The following is a 20,791-nucleotide window of genomic DNA, read 5'->3' on the forward strand; positions in this document are numbered from 1 at the left end:
CAAATTCCCCTTTTTGCAGTAGGGGAGGGGAAAAAAAAGTTTCTTCTACCCTCCTACGTTCAGTAATTGGGGCCTGCAAATTACACTGATAAAAGACAGATGAACAGCAGAAAAGGTTTATTTTGTATGCACAAGAGAACCATCATAGGAAGCTGCTGGCTTCTTAAATGGTTGGAGTTAAAGGATTATATACCTAATTTAATAGAAGAAAGGGAGGGGGGAAGAAAAGTCTTTTTATGGGCAGAACAAATGGTTTTTTTTTTTTTTACATCTCTTTTTTTATTTACAGTAGAAACAATATGAAAATGGGAGAAAATGTTAGCATCAAAAATGTTGAGTAAGTCACTCTTAGAAAAGATTTGTAACTTTTAAAATAGGTTCCTTTAGGAAAGGCAAATGGGTTTTAGGAAAAAAGATGAGGGTAAGAAGGTTTGTGATAACGTTTGTCTATACAGGTACGAGAGGTCTTTCCATCTTCAGGGTCACAAAACTGCCCTGGAAAAGGGATTTGGGGTAGGTTTTATTCTTGTTCTCCCTTCTCAGAGTAGATCAACTCTGAATAGGAATGTATGGCAGCCTGATTTCCCAGAAATTGCTGCTTTAGTCAGATAAGGGAAGCTCCCAGAGCCGGACCCCCTCCCCCCATCTCCTGAGTCCCAAAGATGTCTTCAGCTTAAAATAATCATTACACCAAAGCGACGTATTTTGGTGGGGCATATTCTGATCCCCTTCATTGCCGAAGCCGATCTGTCTCCAGGTACTATGTCTCAATTCACAACATCTTTCTGTAGGTGATTTAACAAAACACCTTGTAAGGTTCTTAATTATTTTACTTTCAAAGATTTTATTTATTGATTTATTTGAGAGAGAGCGAGAGTGAGTGCATGTGCGTGCAGAGGGAGAAGGAGAGAAAGAGAATCCACCAGCAGACTCCCCTCCAAGCACGGAGCCAGACACGAGGCTTGATCCCAGGACCCTGAGATCATGACCCCAACCAAAACCAAGAGTTGGATGCTCAACCGACTGAGCCACCCAGGCGCCCCTATTTTACTTTATTTTCTAAGTGGATACATGATCGATTCATACTATTTTTAAAGTCATATTTTAAGAGCAGTTTTAGGTTTACAACAAAACTGAGATTTTACAAGAAAATACAGATTTCCTGCATACCCCGTGTCCCCACACATATATAGCTTTCCCCATTATCAGCATCACTCACCAGAATGATGCATGTGTTAGAATTGATGAATCTACTTGTCACATCATAAGCACCCGAAGTCCATAGTTTACCTTAAAATTTACTCTTGGTGCTATACATTCTATGGGTTTAGACAAATGTATAATGACATCTATCCATCATTATAATATGATACAGAGTATTTTCACTGCTCTTAAAAATCCTGCATGTTCCACCTATTCATCTCTGGCAACTGTGGATTTTTTTTTTCTGTCCCCGTAATTTTGCCTTTCCCAGAATGTCATATCATTGGAATCATACAGTATGTGGTGTTTTCATATTGGCTTCTTTCACTCAGTAATATACATTTAAGGTCCTTCCACGTCTTTCCATGGTTGATAGCTTGTTTCTTTTTTAGTGCTGAATAATAATCCATTGTCCGGATGTCCTACAGTGTATTTATCCACTTGCCTATGGAAGGACATCTTGCTTGTTTCCAAGTTTTGACAATGATAAATTAAGCTCCTGTAAACACCTGTGGGCAGGTTTTTGTGTGGACACAAGTTTTCAACTCCTTTGGGTATATGCCAAGCATCGTGATTGTGAGGTTGTATGGTTAAGGGTTTGTTTAGTTTTGTAAGAAACCACCAAACTCTTCCAAAGTGGCTGTACACTTTTGATTGCTATCAGCAATGACTGAGGATTCACTGACTACCACTGAGCCCACACTGAACCTTTACACATTCTTTAACCTTGTGAAAACTATGTGTTTAGAAAAACTTGCTTCTAGAAAATTTCTGCCAAAGAACTTTATCATTGTCAGTAACTCATATCCACTTATTTGCACAATATGAATGAATTATGCTTTTCTTTTTCTGGGCAGCATGTTACTGTTCACTCTATGGATTGCTTACAGCTCCATTTAGATGTTCCTACACCTTATGACAGATTCCACTAACAGTATCTCTGGAAGAAATAATTTGTGCGTGTGGAAGTAGTACTCAGCTCAATAGCCTCTAGCCTGAGGTCATTTTTGATGTTGCTGTTTTGTTTTAAAGATCTTATTTATTTATTTGAGAGAGAGAGAGAGAGAGAGAAAGCACACAAGCAGGGAGGAGTGGCAGAGGGAGAAGGAGACTCCCCGCTGAGCGGGGAGCCCGATGCGGGGCTGGACCCCAGGACCCAGAGATCATGACCTGAGCTGAAGGCAGATACTTAACCCACTCGACTGAGCCACCCAGGCGCCCCGAGCCTGAGGTCATTTGTAACATCAGTTTGACCAACAGTAACTCAGCTTCATTCCCAACTGTCTTCAGAGCTCGTCAATAGATACTGCCTGATTCTGGTGACTTAATATTCAGGTTATTTGTCCAGTGAGTTTGAAGTATCTTCTGTGTAACTGAATGCTTTAGACCTATTTGCTTCAAAAGATATTTGGGGACAATTGTATCCCTAAAATATGGGGTAAAGAAAGACTAAGGCAAAGAAAGCTTTAATGCTCCAATCCCATCATTCCTGAGTGCACACTTGCATTGCGCTTGCCTAGTATCGAATGAAATAACGTGGACTCTTGAGATTTGGCTGCAAACTTTTGGTTTCACCCTGTTATGTTTCCTCCCTTTGTGGTTAGCTACTTGGGAGGGGATTTCCGGAGATGTGGGCTATATAGTTTGTTTCCCAAAATATTTTGCATTGTTTTGGGTGAGTGTATTGCCTACTCTGTCATACCTAGATCTCAGAGAGCTAATACAATTTATAGTCATAATCACACCAGTGTAGTGTGTCTCAGTGGTGACATGTTCTTTCATAAGAAAAGAAAACATTAGAAAAATGTTCTTTTTTAATTTGGTTAAATATACATAACATAACATTTACCATTTTAACCATTTTTAAGTGTGCAATTCAGTGGCATCAAGTTCTCAGTGCTGTGCAAACCATAGCTACGATCTATCTATTCCCAGAACTTTTTCATCCTCCCAAACAGAAGCTCTCTGTTACACAGTAACTCCCTCTTTCTCCCTTTCCCTCTGGTCTCTGGCAACCTCTATTTGACTTCCTGTTTCTATGAATTTGCCTATTCTAGGTACCTGATATAAGTGGAATCATACAATATTTGTCCTTTTATTTTATAGCTTATTTCACTTTCTAGTTTCATCCGTGCTGTAGCGTGTTTCAGAATGTTACTCTTTCTGAAAGCTGAGTAATATTCCATTGTATGCATCTGATGATGGGCATTTGGGCTGTTTCTACCTTTGGATATTGTGAACAGTGCTGCTATGACCATTATTGTGCAAGGAACTCATGGACTCCCCACTTCCAATTCTTTTGGGTATGTACCTAGGAGTAATTATGTTTAACTTTTTAAGGAAATGAAGAAAGGAAAACTTATGAACTTTTTTTTTCTTCACTAACCCCAAGTTGGATCTGCAGGTCCCAGATGTGATGTGACAGAATGTCTTAGACTACACTATTGCCACTTGGGTACACCCCACAGCATGTGAAATGCTTTCGAAGCTGGTCTGGTATTCCTGATACAGGGCATGGTGGGGGGGAGGCAATTCACTTTGGGGTGTCTTGTCTGAACCCATGATATTTCCTTACAGAAGAGCTCTATGTCTTTTCCTCAGAGGACCCTGATTTTCAGGGCAACTCCGAAACTAACCCTGCATCCTTGGATTGATCCAGATTGGGGCCTTTACAGAACTGGACTAAATCCCAGAGCTGCTCCAGGCAAGACCAGAAAACCAGTTCCCTCTTCTGAAACTGCCAAATCATATTCATCACCAAGTCCTGCCACTTTTTATTTCTCCTTGGCCCTTGATCCTCTTTCCTTTCTGTCTCTGCTGCCACCATCCTGGTCCAAAACCCTCATCTCTCTTGCGAACTCCCTAAAATGGCATCTTGCTGGTCTTCCTCCATGTATGCATCGTCACACTGCAGCCAGAATGATCTTTCTGAGGGTCAGATCTGATCATTTCCCCCAACAGGGTTTTGGTGGAGGGGACCAGATAGGATGATTATAAAGTTCATATGGAGCAGTAAATAGGTAACAACCAGGAAGTTTTTGAAAATCAAGAGTAATGGGAAACAAACTGAGGGCTTCAGACGGGAAGGGAGTGGGGGAATGGGATAGGCTGGTGATGGGTATTAAGGAGGGCACATATTGCATGGAGCACTGGGTGTTATACGCAAATAATGAATCATGGAACATTGCATCAAAAACTGGGGATGTACTGTATGGTGACTAATATAACAAAATAAAAGTTATTTAAAAAAAAAAAGAAGAAGAAACCAGCCTTTTCAAGTATCAGAATAGATTAAAGAACCCATAAATACTAAAATAGTTTTATGTCACACATGGGTAGGCAGAGCAATGGAACAGAATACAGGACCGTAAAAGAGACCCAAAATAGATGAGAACTTGAGTTACAATGAAGACGGCATTTTGAATCAGTGGGAAAAATTTGATTTTGACTAGTTGGATATTGAGACAAATGGGGAAAAAATTGTTCCCTTAACTCATGCATCACACTCAAGCAAGTTCCAACTGTATCAACATTTTATATAATATTTTTAAAAAATGAAACCCTAAAGATACAAGAAGAGAATTCAGGAGGATGTCTTTATATTCAGAGCAGGAAGGGCTTTCTGAATATGAAAAATCTCAGATGACTTAAAAGAGAAGATTGGTGAATTTGTGTACATACAAATGAAGATTTTGTTTGTGGAGAAACAGCATACATAACACAAAAATGCAAGTGACAAACTGGTAACTATATTAAGGACAAAGGGTATCATTCTTAACATAAAATACTCTTACAAGATAACTTAAAAAGATGAATTATCAACAGAAAGATGGGCAAAGAATATGAACAGGCAATTTGTAGACAAAAATCATTCAAATGGTTTTTGAATAAATGAAGATACTTTACCTCTTCTTAAATAACAGATATGCAATTAAGTAATAGAATAATGCTAATTCCACTGTTAAATTGGCAAATAAAAAATTCTGATACTAGATTATGCTTCAAATCTGATATCTCATATATTGTTGGGAAGAATGTAAATTTGTAAACTCTTTGAAGAACAATTTAATGATATATATCAAAATGAAAAAATGCACTTACCATTTGATCGAGCAATTCCATTTCTAGACATTTACCTGAAAAATATGAGACTCACTTACAGGGATGCCATGAGAATATTCTAGAACAAGTTATTTATTCTGGCAGGAGTGGGTACACAAAAGACTTTCAGGGAGGAGTCACCACTGGAAGAGTAAAACATCTGACACTTTCTTAGCTAAGATAAAAGACATTCTCCACCATCGGCCGACATCTGATGTACACATGTATGGATGGTTGAAGAGATCTGACTGCTTGCTGAGTTCTAAGGTTGGAGAGAATGATCCTCAAGATTCCTTCTGGGACCAACATTAATTTTTACATGAATTAGCCTCCAAAAATTACCTGTATTTCCTTTCCCATGAGTAACTTGCTCATCATCCCACACTTACATTTTCTGGTAAGCACAGATCATATCTGCTCCTGAGACCAGCTCCACAATTTGCAGGCCCACCATAAAATAAAAGCGCAGGGCCCCTTGTTCAGGAATAATTAAGAATTCCATGGTGGCAACAGCAGAATGTTAAACCAAACATGTGGCCAATGTGAGCAAGAGGCCTAGTGTGACCCCACAGGTCATAGGCCCACGAGGCCATCCTTGCTGCTGTCCTGCTAACTGTAGTCCAGCTCTACCAAACTCCTTTTGCAGTTCCTTTGAATAAGCCAAGCTTTTCCACACATCGCTTTGTACAAGCTGTTACTTCTGTCAGAATGTTCTTCTGTAGACCCCTTATCATTCTCCCCAAAGTGCCTAGTCATCTTTCAGACCCCCCCTGAGATGTTACCGCCCTGAAGCATCCTTCACCCCATTCCCCCTTTCTTCCCTCTGCGAGTCCCTCCTGCATACTATCTTGGCTCCCTAGGCCTGTATGAGGGCAGAGGTTCTGTCTTCTGCTTGTCTGTGTGCCCAGCTCCCCCTACACAGTGTCAATTACTAACAATTATCGGGCACTTACCATATAGCAAGTAATGTGTTAGGAACATTCCATAAGTAACTCATTGCCACATCAACCTAAGGATGAAGCTGTAATCATTCTCATTTACCAAAGGAGTTTCAGGGAGATAAAAATGTGTCCAGGGCCACCCAACTAGGGGCAGATATGCTAATGAAAGTGGGTTGAGTTTAATATTTTCGTGCATAATTAATTCTTACCAGTGATCTAAGCCGTAACAATAGATTATGAAGCCCACCCTTGAAATAGCTTTGTATAAGCAAACTTAAGGAGATAGAGACTGTCTAACCAGGTAACTGAGGGTCTCCCTTACTTCAGAAGTACAGGAGTACCTTGAACATTAAAGACGGTGTCTTCTTACTGCCCCTTCCCCCCTTAATGCTGATTTTCATCAACAACGGTGATGTCTCCAAGTGGACCCTTCGAGTTTCACGTCTTTTAGGTAAACATTTGCCTTCTTTGGGCATTCTCTTTAAAATGCAAATATTCTCCAAAGTTAAGGCATTACATTCCTAACTCTGTAATGGTATGAGTTTATCACAGACTTTTCTACTCTGGCCTAAAGTAGAACAGAGAAATATGGGGCTAAATCTAATTATACGATGTGGTGAAATGTGGTTGATTGTCCGTCAGTGTCTTCATGATTTTCATCATGTGGTTCACCGGCTACTTGCATGGGGTGCGTGGGAGGGGTTGTTGTTAAAAATGAAGATTTGTGTCCTTGAACTCAGACCCACTTAGTCCAAATCTCTGGGAATAGACCCTTAAATCCTGCATTTGAACAAGAGCCCCAGGAGATTCAGATGCACAATGAAGTTCAAAACTAACTGCTTTAAGGTCAATGTAAACTCCAGATAGAATGACAGGAAAATACCCTACACTGTAGGTTTTGTTCTCATCGCTCCTTCTATACTGGTATGAAGATTATGGGGAGGACTCCCCCAACACTGCATGGTAAGGGCAGAGGGAATATTGGAATGGGGGAGAAAATGGAATTGCAAGAAAAGATCTAGGGAATGACACTTCACAACTTTCAGTCCTTCCCAGGGCTGGAGCTGGGCCTCCTTAGGCTTCCCAGAATAACCGTAGTTGATTTTACCTGCCTTTCAGGAAGTTAGTCCTTCGAGAGAGCATGAGCAATACACCGCCGCGAAAAAACTCTAATACCTAAGACCCGTCCATTCATTCAGTCAACGACCATGGCTTGAGCCATTGCCAGCTAAGTACTGGAGCAGTAGGGTGAGCGGGTGTTTCTCATAAAGCTTATAGACCGGTTGGAGGGAGAGTTAACCCCCTGAGAAAACCAAGGGGTTGATACTAATCATTGTTTCCAACACTTGAGTGAAGTAAAGGAATAAGTTGTTACGTCAATGATAAAAATGGAAAGCAATGTCGTTATAGTATTTCAGCTTTCCTGTGTGGGGGGAAAGTCAAAATGAGGAAATCCTCAGGGCTTTTAGGGTTTGAGACATTTTATTTGCAGTGAAAGGGGCTGGCCCGACGGTGGGTAATGGAGCAACGTGGCACAAGTAAGGATTACGTCAGCAGCAGTACAGATGGTTTGCTCATCATCAGGAATTCATTTATTTTAATGGTGCAGTTTTCAGAACATAGCAGACTTATTCTGTACTCCCCACCGCTCCGCTGTCTGAATCTGGGCTTGTCGGAATGAGTAATTTGGGTAAAAAGAGGAAGCTGGATTAGGTCATTGTGAAGGCCCTTGCAGTTATGTTCTAGAAAAGAGGGTTCCTCTGCTCCCGTTAGGCTGGAAATGGAATGGAGGAGGAAGAAGTGTCAAATGCGTCTCAGATGTAAGTCTAGACAGGTGTGTCTAGCACAACCACAACAGAGCCGGTTCCAGGCGGGGCATGGATCGCGCCCTCCTGGAACCACAAGGGGATGGATCCACGGCCTCAGGCCTCCAGGACTGCGTGAGTGCAGCTGCACAGACCAAGCGCTCAGGGGCGGCAACAGAATGGAGTTGGCTGAGCCTGCTTCACCCTCCTCCTCGGGGCCAGAGTGGATTTGCAGGGAGGAGGTAAGCACAGCCTTGCGCGGTCTTTCTGCCCAGTGTTTAAAAAAATCCCCACCCTCACCACTCTGAGTTTTAAGAATTCAAGGAACTCAAAGTGCCCTGTCTGTTCCGAGAAGGGAGGCACAGGAATGTTGGATCGGGAGCTTGCCAGCAGGAGGGTGACCCTCGAGTTGAGCCTCGGAGGGTGTGGAAGGACTGGTCAGCAAAGACGCAATAAGAGAGGTTAACATGGGGTGTTCGGGTTGTGTGTGTGTTGGTGGGGGGACGAAGAAAAGGGCCTGGTGGGGACAGAGTGCCAAGAGGGGGAGCAGAAGCCAGTGAAAGCATTTGGACCTACTGGTCAAGGTCTTACTGTCCTGGCAATGCGTGCTCACACAGTCCCCTTAATAAAATAAACTCTCTTTGAGAAGTCTCTGAGGTGCCAGTGACATGCGCCACTGACAGTCTGTGTCATTGATTAAGCTCTGATGGTTACCCATTGACTGGGGTAAGGGTATGGCTGAAACGGGTAAGAAAGCTGAGGAACCAGGCAGGATGGATGTTTGAATACAGGGTGCTTGTACCCTCCCCACAGAAGAGCAGAGTCATCCAGAAACAAGACCTCCACGGGCTGGCTCTCATCACAGGACAATAGAGGACTTGGGAATGTCCACCTGAGAGGTTTAGCTTTATTCCATTAACCATGGGGAGTCACTGAAGATTTATCGGCAAGGGAGAAATATGAAAAACAACAGTGTTTCTAGAAGACTGGTCTGAAGGCTGTCGGCTGGTAGCCTCAGCCGATGTTGGCTGTGGTGTTGGGAAGTGGTGGCGACAGTGACAGACCTGGAAGGAGGAGGCTGGTGGGCTACTGCTGTGGTCCCATCACTTCAGGATGGGGGGAATTGGACAGCAAAAGATGGACTCGAATGAACCCTCATCGAGTAAATGCATATGGAGAAGTGCCCGTGTAACACAAATGTTAACTGGCTGTTATGGTGTTACTAGCATATGCAGCCACAATTTGCAGGTCAGAGAGGACAGTTTTTCACCCTGCAGGAAGGTTCTCTTTGTGTCCTTGGGAAGACCCATTTGGACACCTCATGAGAAAAGTATCTGTGAAATAGAAAGAAGAGCCATGTTTTCAAGGCTGTAGTCACAAGCCCTCTGATGGGGGCAGCAAAGACGGGAGTCTGCCGGGCTGGTAAAACTAAGCTCAGAACTGAGCCACTCGAATCTTCTACACACAGGCAGGGATAGAACTGCATGAAGCTTGGACAGGACTCTGGAGTTCAAGAAAGGGAGAGAAGACAACAGGGGTAGACCGCTTCAGAAAGCTGTGATTTGGAGGGAACCTCTTTTGTGAAATTTTGCTCTAGGTAAGGATCTTGCATGTTTCCTGCCCATTTATCAGTTAGGTAGAATTGACTACTCCCTTAATTGACCACGCAACTATAAAAGTAAGTGGTAGGAATAGGAAACATAATAGTTCGCCAAAACCCTGATTTAAGATTATGTAAGTTTTACTGTGCTTTTAAAAATACTGTTACTAATGCAGAATCTTGGGCATTCAGGTCTGCAAAGCTACCTCCCTGAAGGTAACATGAGGTAAAGGAGCACAAGGAGCTCTTTCTCCTGGCCTTTGCAGAGTCCCTTTAGAGCACACCATTTCCCCTGCTACCTTTACGTTTGTTGGAGGACAGGCTCATGTGCTGCCCTGTTGCATAAGAGAGTGGCATAATGACACTGTCAAACGAGCAAGTGTCACACCAGGTGGCTGGTGATAATTCTTGTCTTAGACTTTTGGCTCTCTGGGTATCTGTCATGAGGACTATCATGTTCAGGAGAATTTATTCACTAGGTATCTGTTTCTTGGGCTTATAGCAATTGAGATCCGAAGTAATCATTCAAAGTCACAGGTTTATCCAGTAGGTCCTATGCTTTTTGACATGACTCAAGAATAAAGGTCAGGTCAAAGGCAGCCAAACTGGAAAGGAGGAAGGAAAATTACCTCTGTTTGCAGATAATGTGATCTTATACTTCAAAAACAAAACAAAACAAAAACAAAAACAACCCCCCCACAGCTGTTAGAATAAACAAATTCAATAAAGTTGCAGGATACAAAATCAACATATAAAGATCAGTTGAATGTCTATACACCAATAATGAACTATCTGAAATGGAAGTTAAGAAACAACTCCATTTACAAGAGCACCAAACAAAATAAAATACTTAATGAGTAAATTTAATCAAGAAGATGAAAGACTTGTACACTGAAAACTATAAAACAATGATGAAAGCAATTAAAGCAGACACAAATAAATGGAAAGACATCTTGTGTTCACAGATTAGAAAAACTAATATTGTTAAAATGTCCACACTACCCAAAGTGATCTACAGATTCAATGCAATCTTTTTTTTTTTTTTAAGCTTTTCTTTTTAAGTTATCTCTACACCCAATGTGGGGCTCGAACTCATGACCGCAAGATCAAGAGTCACATGCTCTTCTGACTGAGCCAGCCAGACATCCCTCAATGCAGTCTTTATAAAAATCCCAAGGACATTTTTTTTTAAAGAAACAGAAAAAACAATCCTAAAATTCATATGGAACCACAAAAGACCCTGAATAGCCAAAGCAATTTTGAGAAAGAACAAAAAAGCTGGAGGCATCACATGTCTTGATTTAACTCTATTACAAAGCTATAGTAATCAAAAGAGTATGATATTGGCACAAAAACAGACACACGGACCAATGGAACAGAATAGAAAGCCCAGAAAGAAACTCATGCATGTACCATCAACTAATCTTTGACCAGGACACTCAGAACACACAATGAGGGAAGGACAGTGTTGGGAAAACTGGATCTCCACATGCAAAAGAATGAAACTGGACCCTTATCTGTCACTATACAAAAAAAGTAACTTGAAATGGATTAAAGATTTGAATGTAAGATCTGAAACCATAAAATTCCTAGAAGAAAACATAGGGTAAAGACTTCTTGACATTGATCTGGGCAATGCTTTTTTGGATACGACACCAAAAGCACAGGCAACAAAAGCAAAAATACACTAGAAAGACTACATCAAACTAAAAAGCTCTGTACAGCCAGGGAAACAATCAACAGAGTGAAAGGGCAACCTACAGAATAGGAGAAAATATTTGCAAACCGTATATAAATTATACCTCAATAAAGCTGGGAAAAATTGAAAAATAATAAAGTACAAATAAAAATTGTTTTAGAAGGATAGGCAAGGGATCCATTAACTGTTTCAGTCTATTTTTAAGCAGCTTTACTGAAGTATAATTTACATAAAATTCTTTCACTGTTAGTGTACAATTCAATACTTTTTAGTATATCTAAAGTTGTGTAACCATTACCACCATCCAGTTCTAGAGCATTTCCATCATTCCAAAAAGTTCCCTCATATCCATGTTTTAAAAAGGTTTGTTTATTTGAGAGAGAGAGAGTGCGGGCGAGTGAGCACGTATGCATGAGTAGGGGAGGAGCAGAGGGAGAGGAAGAGAATCCCAAGCAGAGTCTCTGCTGAGTGTGAAGCCCATGTGGGGCTTGATCCCAGGACGCTGAGATCATGACCTGAGTCGAAACCAAAAGCTGGACATTTAACTGACTGATACACCCAGGCACCCCCTTGCATGGCCTTTTGCAGCTAAACCCCCACCCACCTCTAGACTTAGAAAACCACAGATACGTTTTCTGTGTCTATAAATTTGCCTTTTTTTGGACATTTCATATAAAAGGAATAATTCAAAAGTAGTCCTTTGTGTTTAGCTTCTTTTACTTAGCACAATATGAGTTTCTTCTAAGTTATAGCATCTATCAGTTTGTCCTTTCTTCTTTGTTGTTGAATAGTATTCTGTTGTATGTATGGACGTACTTTTTATCCATTCACTCGTTGACAGGGACTTGGATTGTTTCTAGTTTTTGGAATACAGGATTTTGTCGGGACATGTGTTTTCATTTCTCATAGGTAGATTCCCAGGTGTGGAATTACTGGGTTATATGATAAGGACGTATTTAATGTTCTAAGAAATTGCCAAACTGTTTTCTCAACTGGCTGTGCCATTTTATATTCCCATCAGCATTGTAAGAGGGTTCCAATATTTTCACATCCTCATGGACGCTTGTATTGTCTGTCTCTTTTGTTATAGCCATCATACTGGGTGCCTAGTCGTATCTCACTGTGGTCTTTGTGTTTCTCTAACGACTAATGATGTTGAGCATCCTTGCATATGCTTATTAGCCATCTGTATATTTTCTTTGGTGAAAAGTCTATTCAAGTCTTTTGCCTATTTAATTGGATTATTTGTCAGTTTATTGTTGAATGTGTGTGTGTGTGTGTGTGTGTGTGTATGCAAATACACATACACACATATATATATTCCGGATATGAGTCCCTTATGAGATATATGATTTTCAAATATTTTCTTCCAATATATGGTGTGTAATGATGTCGTTTGAAGTAAAAGAGTTTTTAATGTTGATGAAATTCAATTTTCTAATTTTTACTTTTATGGATCATGCTTAATGGAAAGGACAAGTGATATAAGAACTCTTTACATAACCCAACGTCACAATTTTCTCCTGTGTTTTCCTCTAGAAGTTTATGATTGTTGCATTTACTTACATGAAGGTCTGTGATCCTTTTTTTTTTTTTTTTAAGAGAGAGAGAGAAAGAGCACGAGTGGGGGTGGGAGAAGTGAGAGGGGGAGAGAAAGAATCCCAATCAGGCTCCACTCCCAGGACAGAGCCCGATGAGGACTCAATCCCATGACCTCAAGATCATGACCCCAAGCCAAAATCTAGAGTCAGATGCTCAGCCGATTGAGCTACCCAGGTGCCCCCTGTGATCCATTTTGAGTTAATTTTTTTTAAAGATTTTATTTATTCATTTGACAGAGAGAGAGAGAGCCAGTGAGAGAGGGAACACAAGCAGGGGGGTGGGAGAGGAAGAAGCAGGCTCCCAGCGGAAGAGCCCGACATGGGGCTCAATCCCAGAACTCCAGGATCACGCCCTGAGCCAAAGGCAGACGCTTAACGACTGAGCCACCCAGGCGCCCCATTTTGAGTTAATTTTTGTGTGTGGTATGAGGTTAAGTTGCAAAGTTCAGGATTTTTTGCATATGGATATCCAGTCATCCCAGCACCATTTATTGAAAAGACTATTCTTTCCTTTGTTGAATTAGCTTGGTACCTTTGCTAAAAATCAGTTAACATAAATGTAAGGGTTTACTTCTGGATTCTCGATTCTGATAGATCTATACAGACTATCCCTCTATATGATAGTGTGGCAGTACTGCACTGTTTTGATTACTGTGACTTCTTAGTAAGTTCTAAAATCAGAGAGTATAAGTCTTCCAACTTTGTTGATTTTTGTCAAAATTATTTTGGCCATATAAATTCCATTGCATTTTCATATAAATTTTAGGATCAGTTTATCAATTTCTACAAAAATCCTTCTGGGATTTTGATGGGGACTGTGCTGTATATAGATCAATTTGGGGAGAATTGTAACCTTGCCAATACTGAGGCTCCCAGTCCATAAATGTGGAATGTCTCTCCACTTATTTAATATTTCTTACTTTCTCTTTTCAGTGTTTTATAGTTTTCAGTATACATGTCTTCTTTTTATTTCTAAGTATTTTTTAAATTTATATTCAGTTTAGTTAACATATAGTGTATTAATAGTGTCAGGGGTAGAATTTAGTGATTCATCAATTGCATATAACACCCAGTGCTCATTACATCAATCAATGTGCCCTCCTTAACTGCCCATCACCCAGTTACCCCATCCCCCATCCACCTCCCCTCCAGCAACCCTCAGTTTGTTTAGAATTAAAAGTTATTGATACTATTGTGAATGGAATTATTTTCTTAATTTTATTTTTGAATTGTTGTTTGTATATAGAAATAGAATTGATTTTTGTATATTGACTTACATCTTATGACTTTGCTATCCTTGTTTATTAGTTGTGGTTTTTCTGCTGAATCCTTGGGATTTACTACATACAGGATCTTGTCATCTGTGAAAGAAGACAGTTTTACTTTTTTTTCCAATATGGATGCTTTAATGTTTTTTCTTTATTACCCTGCCTAGAACCTCCTGTACGCTGTTGAATAGATGTAGCAAGAGTCATGTCTTCATTACCCCCTGACATTAGGGAAATCATCATCATCATCATCATCATCATCATCATCATCATCATCATCATAGAAATTCTGTCACCATTAAGTAAAATTTTAACTGTGGGTTTTTGTTTTATTTTGTAGATGCCCTTTATTCCTAGTTTCTGGGAGTTTTTATCGTGAAGGGATGTTGTATTTTACCAAATGTTTTTTCTGCCTCTGTTGAGATGATCATGTAGTTTTGTCTTTTACACTATAACAGTGTACTACATTGATTGGCTTTCAGGCGTTAAACTATCCTTGCATTAGTAGGATAAATCCTAGTCGGTCATGGTATATAGTCCTTTTCATATGTTGCTCATTTCAGTTGGTAATATTTTGTTAAGGATTTTTGCAGTTATGTTTTTGAAAGGCATTGGTCTTTGGTTTTATTTTCTTGTGATATCTTTGGTTTTGGTGTCAGGGTAATACTGAGTTTCTACTGATTACTTTTTTCCTGTGTAAGACTACACTGTCCTATTTCTTTACATGTCTCCTAATTTTTTGTGGAAAACTTGAAAATTTAGATAATATATTGTGGTAACTGAATTCTTTTGTGTGTGTGTGTGTGTGTGTGTGTGTGTGTGTGTATGGTAACTGAATTCTAATCATTCCCCCCTCCACACGCACACAGAAGTTGTTGCTGTTGTTTGGTTATTTGTTAGTTTAGTAGCTTACCTGAGATAAATCTATGAAATCTGTCTACCCTAAAGTGTGGACACAGATATTTCTATTCAGTTTTCTTTAATTTTCTCTTGCTCTCTTTTCCTTCCTTCCTTTTTTTTTTTTTATAGTGAGAGAGTGAGCATGTGGGAGCCATGAGTGTGGGGGGGCAGAGGGAGAGGGAAAGAATCTTACGCAGGCTCCACACCTAGCATGGATCCCAGTGTGGGGCTCAATCTCATGGCCCTGAGATTATGACTTGAGCCGAAATCAAGAGTAAGACACTTAACTGACTGAGCCACCCAGGTGCCCCTCTTTACATTTTTTTAAAGCTTGGCTTCCTAGCGGTCACTCCTGTGTCTGTATAGCCTCATGTCAGCTAATGATTGGACAGAGGCTGCGCTCAAATAGCTTGAGCCAGTAAACCTTCCATCCTCTGCCAATGTATCTGTGTGTGTAGGGGAACACATTAAAGTTTTAGCCATGTTTGAATCTGCCCCGATGCTTACTTTCTGCTGGGTCCTTTCATGTCTCCTCTGTGCATGCTGGGAATGTGTGGATGGATAGCTGGGTCGTCCCTGGTCTCCACTGCACATGCCTGCAGCCTCACCCAGACAGATGCTTGCCACAACCCCAATCCCATTCTCAGGCTAGTAGAGCTGTTGGCCTTTTCCACTCATCTGCTACCAAGAGTTACTTCCATTGCTAACACGGCTGGGTATGGGTATTTTCCACTGCTCCAAATCCAGTGAGTCCTCTTTGACCATGGCAGAGAAAATGCTCATGCTCCCAGCCTGCCCTAGCAGAACCTTCATGACCTCGGAGCTGGGTGGGGGAATGGGAGCAAGTCCAGGCAAGAATGCCATAGAGACTCATTGTTAGTGTCCCAGATTGAGAACTTTTTCAATCATAAGTGCTTCTCAAAGTTTTGCGTGCCTTTGGTTGATATCTAGAGCACTAAAATGGCTGCTTGTCTGTATTATCCATATTTATTTATTTTTTGCATAATCCATCTTTATAGTTGCTTTCGAGGGAGAAGATTTTCCAGCCTCTTTATTCAGTCACAGTTAAAAGTCTTAACTCCCATTTCATTATAGATATATGTGTGTGTGTATATATATATACATATATATATATATATATTTTTTTTAAAAGATTTTATTTATTTATTTGACAGAAATAGAGACAGCCAGCGAGAGAGGGAACACAAGCAGGGGGAGTGGGAGAGGAAGAAGCAGGCTCATAGAGGAGGAGCCTGATGTGGGGCTCAATCCCGGAACGCCGGGATCACGCCCTGAGCCGAAGGCAGACGCTTTAACCGCTGTGCCACCCAGGCGCCCCATACATATATATTTTTTTTAATGGGGGAAAATCTAGTTTTCAAATCGAAATTCTATCTGTATCAGTCTCTTAGTTGCAAAGGGTGGAAGCCCATACAGCAGTAAGGAACCCGAGAGTCTTAGATATCTGGGTTGAGGAAAAAGACACAAACTGATCCAGGACATTAGCACAGATGAAATAACATGAAAAAGGGGGACAGGCTTGATTCAGACCCAACTTTACTCTCTGCTCTGCCTGTAGCAGCATGGATACTGGGTAAGTGTGTGGAGGGATGGAGGCTTTAGAAGCCCAGGAAGAAACCATAGGAAATAGATAGTTTTCTTTTTTGTTGTCATTAAAAAAATAACAAAATTTGCCTTTTCGAAGTGTGCAGCTCAGCAGTGTTAAGTATATTCACATTGTTGTGCAAGAGAACTGCAGAACTTTTTCATCTTGCAAGACTGAAACCCAGAACTCATTAAACAATAATTCCTCCTTCCTTCCTCACCCCGAGATCATTTTTAGTAAATAAGAACTCCTAACTTCTGTATATCATAACTTCACAAACAAAAGGGCACGCCATAAATTGGAAGATTGGGTCCATTTGCAGCAAATTACGTATGAAATGCTTTTATATGTGCCAAAGGAAAATACTCAAAGTTGACCAAAAAAATTAAAGAGACAATCCGTAAAAGGGCCAATGAACTCATGAAACAATAATAAACCTTATTAGTAATCTAAGAAATGTACATTAAAATGCCAGTTTTGCTTCTTAGATTAGCCAGACATTTTCAGTGATGTGCTTAGGGCCAGGCATTGCCCTCTCAGTGAAATGGGCGGGCTCAGACCTGCTGGTGGAAATGTAATATAACCGCTAGCGTTTTATTTGGCGATATGTTTCAAAACCTGAAAATGTTCATACTTTTCACCCACTAATGTCGCTTTCTGACTGTATAAGCATCCAGAAAGGGAAAATAAAAGAGATCCAAGGAAATGTGTCAAAATGGTGGCTATCTCTGGGTAGTGGGGTATGTAATTTTCAGTAAAGAGTTTATATTGTTCTTATAATCAGAAGTAAAGCCTTAAAAAGAAAAAAATTTATAAAATAGTATAAACAGCATACACAAATATTTTTTAGAATTTAAATTTCCATGCATTGTTCAACCAGTTAATTTTACTTAGTAATTGTGATATTGGGCTTAGGGCTTAGCATACAAATTTATGAAAATTGTAATTTTTCTCCTGTTCCGAGAGTTATAATGCTTTTCTTTTTTATTGTCTGTTTTTAAAATGAAACTAAAACTGTGCCAAAATTTTATCTTGGAAGTTGAAGTCTGGATATTTAGACTTTCGTATTTAATTAAATTGAATTTAATTAAATTGAATTTTACCCTAGTTTTGATACTTCTGGTTTTGTGAAGCTGAAATAGGGTACTTTGGGAACATGATGGATTAAATACTTCTGTAAGGTGTTCTGTGAACCTATTCCTATTTATTATTTTGAGACTTGGGGAGAAAGTGAAATCTAACTTCCAAACAACATTCATATATTTGAAAAAGCCCCTCTTGGATATATGAATTCTGAGAAAATTGCGTTTTAAAAATTATTTTGCAAATATTTTTTATAAAGATTTTATCTTTAAGTAATCTCTACACCCAGCAAGGGGCTTGAACTCAAAACCCCGAGATCAAGAGTCACACGCTCCACTGAGTGGGCCAGCCAGGCGCCCCTTTTGCAAATATTTTTTAAACTTCATATTCTCATGAAGAATTTTATCTGCTACCTGGTACGAAAAACATCGTGAGAGAACACAGTCCTATTTACATTGATATTTCCGTTGCCACTGTACTTAAGGGATCAAAATGCCTGTTGGGTTGACCTGCCTGATTGGCAATACGGGGAACTGAATGAAGGTTGCAAGAGTTGGATTCGGGTCGTGTCCACCGGGCAAGATGCCACACACAGTGCAGAAACCCCCGGGCCCTGGGTAGGGATGGACTGCTGAGAGAGGGAACCCAAGCTGATGTTCTCAGTAGTGGGGGACTCTCCCCAAACATTGACTGTGCCCTGAAGCTGGAGTGGCTGTCTCAGCTCCAGCTTGGCCCAAGGACCCTGGCAGAAAATCTGATCTGACCTGACATGTGATTGGTACCAAGCCTCCGCCAAGAATGTGCTCTGCTGGAAAGGGCATTCATCACTCGTACCATTAGACACGAACATTTGAGGGCCTTCTCTGCCAGGAGGGATAAAATGAGCAGATAAACTCCTCACATACCAATTCAAGCCCAATTTATGGGAGTGAAAAGCAGCTTGAGAACCTAATGAATTGGCTTTAAAGATTCAGATTAGTTGGGAACTGACTAGATCTGGTCCCCAGCAAGCCTAGAGTAGCCAAGGAATTGTGAGGCACCCATTCATTTGAGAAACCAAGAAAATAACAAAGGCCCAAAGGCCTTTGAGAGAAGCAATTAAAAGACATCCGATAAAAAATACATTTCCAGCTCTGCTCTATGAATGGACAATCCCCTTACAAAGGGAGGGTTTTGTTTTTCCTCCTCTAGCTTCGGAAAAACAGATAACTTACACATATTTTCTTATATGCCATACTACCTTACCTGGAATGATGCTACACGTATTTAGGTCTTCATTTTTAATCACAAACTCAGGTATTTTTTGATGCTATTGAAGGGGCACACATATATGCCCTCCTTTTTCTCTTCAACACCTTAAACCTTCCATCCCCTCCTCTGAATAATCACAGAAAATTCAGAACAGTGTCCTGGCCTCATTGAGTTTAATCCCAAGGCCTGTTTCTGATTGTCTTTTATTCCTGCTCCCCAAACCCTAGATTAAAACAGAAATTCTATGGCTGCAGGTTAATGAGATGAATAAAACATATAGGCAAATCTAATATATGTATATATATATAATATTATATTATATTATATTATATTATATTATATTATATTATATTATATTATATTATATTATATATATATATTTAATCCTCTGCTCCTTAAATTTATTTTACTAGGCGCTGAGGGAGTCCATCTTTCAGACTGTTTGCTGGGAATAAAAGCAAGTTTCATAATGAGCGTCAACTTTTTCATTTAAGAACTCCCAGGCAACAATTCTTTCGCGACCATACCCGTCTGTCTACTGCACTGGGATATTGATACCCTTTTGTCTTTATCCTATCCTGCTGCTGTGTGATAACTTTTATTTATTTTTTATCATCACACCTTCCTCTTATCTGCTCTCTTAACTAATGTTCTCTCCTTTTACTTGGAAAGAGCCTCTATGAAGAGCATCCAGCTTTAAATAAAACCAGCTGATGCCCACCGTCACCAAGGGGTGGTAAATTCTGGATCCGGCTGCATTTTATAGATGTGGTCCCAAAGAGACAGTCATTATTTTAGAGTCTCATGGTTTTCAATATCTTTCTTCTCACATGAAGATAAAATGGAGAAATAGAACACATCAACCGCATACTTCTTGATATTTAATAGTTTTTGATGTACACACTGTGCTATGTAAGAACAATCTGCTTTTGAGGATTATACTGCCCAGTACAGAGTGAATATATCCAGTTATGTCCCTTTCAAAGTCACCCACTCAGAGCTGCTAATTTTAGCTGTCTCTGTGAGTGTCCTAAGAAGTTTCTTTCCAAGCTGTCTGTTTCCAGGTGTGGCACATACTTTTCCAGAGAGGCAAAGTAGTTACAGAAGAATACTTCTGGATTTTTTATCTTCTGTCTTGATTTGGACAAAATTCAATAAAAGAAATGCCCGCGTGACAGATTCTACTTTGGTATGTAACAAGAACAATTCTTGACAATTTGACGGATTTGTGGTATTTCTTCTACAGTGTTCTTCCTCTCTTCTCTTCTTACTACTATAGTCAAAATAGGAAGAGAGAAAATGTGTGTGTGCGTGTGTGTGTGTGTGTGTGTGTATGTGAGAGAGAGAGAGAGAGAGACTGAGAGGGGGGAGGGAGGTATGGGGGGAGGACTGTGAGGGGAGGAGGGAGGAGGGTGGATCCTGCCTTGCTGTGGCTTCTGCGTTTCTCAGAGAACTTCACAGAACAACGGTAATACCAGTTCTAAACGAACAACATAATGCCTCCTCTTTTCACCTCCCCTCCACCCCCTCAACCCCCTCCACGGGTTTCCTATGTGCACTTCAGATGCCTGGTGTTCTTGGTATGAGAACTGCTGGTCTTACTCCGGCCTCAGAGACTTTATCAGACAGCAAGATTCTGCTTTTCTAAGAGGCAAGCCACTAAACTTGAGGTCCCGCACAGCCCTGCAGAGCAGCCCTCAGTGTCCCGAGCCTCAGGGACAGCTCGTCTGCAT

General features: G+C 40.4%; 2 protein-coding genes across 8 annotated transcripts in view; one reads left to right on the plus strand and one right to left on the minus strand.

Annotated features, from left to right (window-relative positions):
* Positions 1-866: 866 nt before the first annotated feature.
* The window catches only part of LOC148108461 (uncharacterized), a 69,915-nt gene continuing 49,990 nt past the window's right edge, over positions 867-20,791 (minus strand). For 3 of the 7 annotated variants that reach the window (XR_015727606.1, XR_015727599.1, XM_087869776.1), the window contains one exon: positions 867-5,339. Coding sequence is in view for 2 of the 7 variants with exons in the window: in XM_087869776.1 (XP_087725902.1) it covers positions 5,269-5,339 (71 nt within the window). In the remaining 5 variants the exon portion in view is untranslated. Of the gene's footprint in view, positions 5,340-14,069; positions 16,575-20,791 lie in introns of those variants that run through there. The other 4 variants (XM_087869775.1, XR_015727592.1, XR_015727596.1 and 1 more) reach the window with 4 other exon arrangements.
* The window catches only part of ALPK2 (alpha kinase 2), a 124,873-nt gene continuing 124,192 nt past the window's right edge, over positions 20,111-20,791 (plus strand). Inside the window, exon 1 of the mRNA XM_087869773.1 lies at positions 20,111-20,247. The gene's annotated coding sequence lies outside the window, so the exon portion shown is untranslated. The remainder of the gene's footprint in view (positions 20,248-20,791) is intronic.

Source organism: Ursus americanus, chromosome 19, assembly GCF_024610735.1.
Source record: "Ursus americanus isolate L20-20 chromosome 19, mUrsAme1.1.p, whole genome shotgun sequence".
NCBI classification, from domain to species: Eukaryota; Metazoa; Chordata; class Mammalia; order Carnivora; family Ursidae; genus Ursus; species Ursus americanus.